Genomic DNA, 3,891 nt, shown 5'->3' with positions numbered 1-3,891 from the left:
CCAATTCGGCCATTTCCATGGCCACCTGCTCCATTGCTTTGGCCAGTAACCGCTTCATTCCCCAGTAAACATGTAACGATTGTTTATACAGGGACATTCTTCCTCTCGTATGCCCCGGTCAGGGAGGAACCGCTCCCAATCTTCCATTTTGGGATCTGAAATCTCCTGCATGGCTTCTTCCTCTAAGTGATCAATTATCCATCTGATATTCGGATTTGTATCGTGGTAATACGCTTCTTCTGCTTCCTGTAGCTTTTTCCTCATGTCTTTCTTACCTCTTTTTCTGCCTCTTATCTCACTAGCTTTTCCCTCCTCGTGTTCCGGTCTTATGCCCCTACTCCCTCGACCGCCTCGTCCTCGAGTCCCCCCTCTGCCTCTCTGGTTACCGCGCCCTCGCGTTCCTATGCTCCTTACTCGTCTTCCATCCTCCTCTTCTTTGTCTTCTTCCTCGTCCTCTTCCTCGACTTCTCGGTCTCCTGTTCTAGTCTTGTTCCCCTTCAACTTACCCTCTTTTCCAGCCTTTGCTCGTCCTGGCTCCTCCTCTCGACTCATCCGGGATTGTTAGATAGATCTTCTACAGGGCTTCCTCTACTGTGCTTTTTCCTTTCTCTTCTGGATTTGCCGCCTTGCTTCTCGTCCACCTTCCTGCTCCCCTTTCTTAGTTCTCTGCCATTTTCCTTGCTCCCTTTTGCTTTCGCTGACTTGCCTTCGTTTGTTGCGATTTCCTAATTCTCCCCCTCACTTGGCTTTGGTTCAATCCTGGTTTCTCCCTTTGCGTCATTCTACTGCATGCAGAACCTATATTACCCCTGCTTTGCCACCTTTTCTTCTTGAAACATCTTTGCTGCCTGTCCTCCTCATTAATATCCTTTCCATTTTCTCTATCATGATGGCTAGCGTTCGCTGTCTCTCTGACAATTCCACCTCTCCTCCTCGGTACCTTAGCCACTTTTCTCCTTGGGATGATCATCCTTCCCGTGAGCTGATTGATCCCACCCTTCCTGACTTGATCTTCATATACTTGATATTGCGGACGCTCTGATCGATCATTGATTACCCTGTCCTTTCCCCTCCTTCCCATAATCGGGAGGCGTCTAATTATTCCTTTCCTGTGCGGTCGCTTCATTATGATCCTGACTTAGTAGATTATTTAACTCGATCCAGCTTGGATCATCCTTTAATGATGTCCAGCTGCCATCCACTGTCCTGTTCGAACCTTCACTTCCCCAATTGGCCAATAGATCCGCTGCACGATTTCCGGTTCTCAATACATGGTTTATTATTGTATATTCTATCCTACTCAGCAGTCCCTCGATATCCTGGATTATCCCTGCTGTCCTCCAACTATTCGTTACATGATCCCATCTCTTACCATCCCTTAATTTCCTTAACATTTCTATCGTAATTTGGGAATCTCCTTCGATTTCAAGATTCATGTACCCGTTTCTAACTGCTATCCGGAGTCCATGATGTACTGCCCACAATTCCGCTTCGTTGTTCGTCATTTCCCCTCCCCATTCAGCATACACCCACCTTGTATTGCCTCTGCTATCTCTGAAAATGCCTCCCAGACCTGCTTGTCCCGGGTTACCCTTTGAGGCCCCATCGAAGTTTAATTTAATCCGTCGATCCCCGGGAAGTCTGAAATGGTTGGGGCTCTGCATGCTAGTTCTGATCCTCCTCTCTGTATTGGGGTAGACCATCTTAAATTCCATATTCAGTTTTGAGACTATTCTCTGCTCCTCCGGGTTCAACTTCCAATCTTCTTCCTCCCAAACTTCGGAAAAATCCGTTTATTTAATTGACCTGCATATTTCATCCCAAATTCTCGATTCTTGACAGCTTTTATCCCTAAAGACTCTTCGATTTCGCTCTTTCCAAATCGCCCATATTACGAAACCTACCACCAGGTTCCATATTCTTCTTACGACTTTGCTTTGGAAATTCCCCTTTCCCCATTGAAGCAGAGTATTCCTGATGTTGTCTGGATCCCTTTTTGTCATACCAAAGAGCATCCTAATTTCTTCCCACAAGCTCTGAGCATATAAACATTTGTTCAATAAGTGCTCCTAAGTTTCTATTTCCTTGCTACAGAGATTACATCTTGATGGTCCATTCATTCCTCTTTTCTGAATATTGTCCCATGTCAGGATCCTTCCTCTGCTCACCAGCCATACGAAAAATGTTACTTTTGGCCACCATTTTCCTTCCCAAATCTTTTTCCATTCCATTGGTTCCTCCTCTCTTTCCTCTTTCGTTGCCCAGTAGTATGCTTCTTTTACTGTGAACATGCCCTTCATCGCTTTACCCCATCTAAGGATATCCTTACCTTCTCTGATCTTGATTTTCCTCGATTCTATTTCTTTGGTATACACTTGCCCAGCCTCCTGGCTTATATTGTCATCCCATTCCTCCGGTCTTTTCCAGACTCTCCATATGTCGTTTAATTCTTCTCTTTTCCAATAGTCCCTCACATATTCCATTCCTGCTCTTTGCGCTTTTTCTTGGACTTCATGAAGAGTTTGGATCCTATCCAGATTATCACGCTGTTGCCATCCTTCCTCCCAAAATCTTGCTGAGCTTCCTTCACGGATTTCCCAGAAGGCAAGGTTCCTAACTATATCCCTATTTCTACTTGCTAAATCCCAAATTTGTGATCCTCTTGGAGTTTCCTCTATTCTTAAACGCCCTTCAGTTGTATCAGGCATGTCATATTTTTGATTCCATATTTTTTTCCACACATCGGTTCCCCCCTGGACCCATCTCCACCATAGTTTCGCCCCTAGAACCTTATTTACAATTTCTGGATCTCTTACTCCCAGGCCTCCTTCCTCTTTCCTCTTGATTACATTCTTCCATGAAACCAGAGTCCATTTCTTCTGTTGCTTGGGACCCCCCATAGAAATTTTCCCAGTATCTCTCTCATTTTGGAAAAAACTCCTTTGGGAGTGGCCATAATAGACAGGGGGTATATGGGGATAGATAATAAGACCGATTTTAATAGGACAATTCTGCTTGCAATGTTCAGGATCTGAACGACCAACTAGCTAATCTTTTCCTGATTTTTTCCAACAAGCTCTGCCAATTCTTCATCCGGTTAGGTTTTATATCCAGTTGGATACCCAAATACTTAGTGGGTAACTATCCCTGTCTAAAACCTAGAATTCTAGTTAAATGGGCTTTGATAGACTCAGGCGAATTAAATATGAAAGTACAAGATTTATCTTTGTTAATCTCCATACCTGATGTGCTCATGAAGACTTCTAAGACCTTATTGAGCGACGCTTCTCCAAATAGCATCAAATCATCAACAAACTGTTGATGTGTGATGATCAGATTATTCCCCCACAACCTGATTCCTTTGATTCTCCTTTCGCTTACTTCCTTTTTGAGTTTTCTACTTAATCCTTCCATAGCCAAGATGAATAAGAACGGGGAAATTGGGTCCCCCTGCCTAATTCCCCTGGTGGCATTAAACGTATCTGTAGGAATACCATTGACCAAAATTGAGAAATTCGGAGTAGAGATCATGCTGACTATCCATTCAATCCACCTGCTCTCAAAACCAAAAGCTCCCAAAACCGCTCTGAGATAGTCCCAGTTCAATCGATCATAGGCCTTGGATAAATCCAACTTCATTAGCATCCCTTTCTGTTTTTTCACCTTTAGGGAGTGTATCACCTCCTGAGATACCACTATACCATCCAAGATTTGCCGACCCTCCACAAAGCCAGTCTGCTCAGGCACAATTAAGTTGGGTAGGAGAGGTTTCAACCTTTTCGCAATCAGAGTGGATATAATCTTGTAGATGACATTACACAGGGCTATGGGTCTAAATCCCTTTGGCTCCTTCGAGATATTACTTTTAGGAATCAGGGTCAGAAAGGTTGA

At 44.0% G+C, this 3,891-nt stretch overlaps 1 protein-coding gene across 1 annotated transcript; it reads right to left on the bottom strand.

Annotated features, from left to right (window-relative positions):
• Positions 1-2,069: 2,069 nt before the first annotated feature.
• Positions 2,070-2,900, bottom strand: LOC149206754 (uncharacterized). The gene has a single exon (XM_089397790.1). The coding sequence runs from the start codon at positions 2,898-2,900 to the stop codon at positions 2,070-2,072; it is 831 nt and encodes a 276-aa protein (XP_089253916.1).
• Between the last annotated feature and the right edge of the window lie 991 nt (positions 2,901-3,891).

This window comes from Pinus tabuliformis, chromosome 1_2 (assembly GCF_031772625.1).
Source record: "Pinus tabuliformis cultivar Carrire ecotype Pingquan chromosome 1_2, CPIR1, whole genome shotgun sequence".
Taxonomy (NCBI): Eukaryota; Viridiplantae; Streptophyta; class Pinopsida; order Pinales; family Pinaceae; genus Pinus; species Pinus tabuliformis.
The sequence above is the reverse complement of the archived record's forward strand: the minus strand, read 5'-3'. Positions and strand labels throughout refer to the sequence as shown.

Bases quoted from the DNA above. Each gene is read 5' to 3' on its own strand.
- LOC149206754 (XM_089397790.1), bottom strand. From the start codon at position 2,900: ATGGGGGGTCCCAAGCAACAGAAGAAATGGACTCTGGTTTCATGGAAG.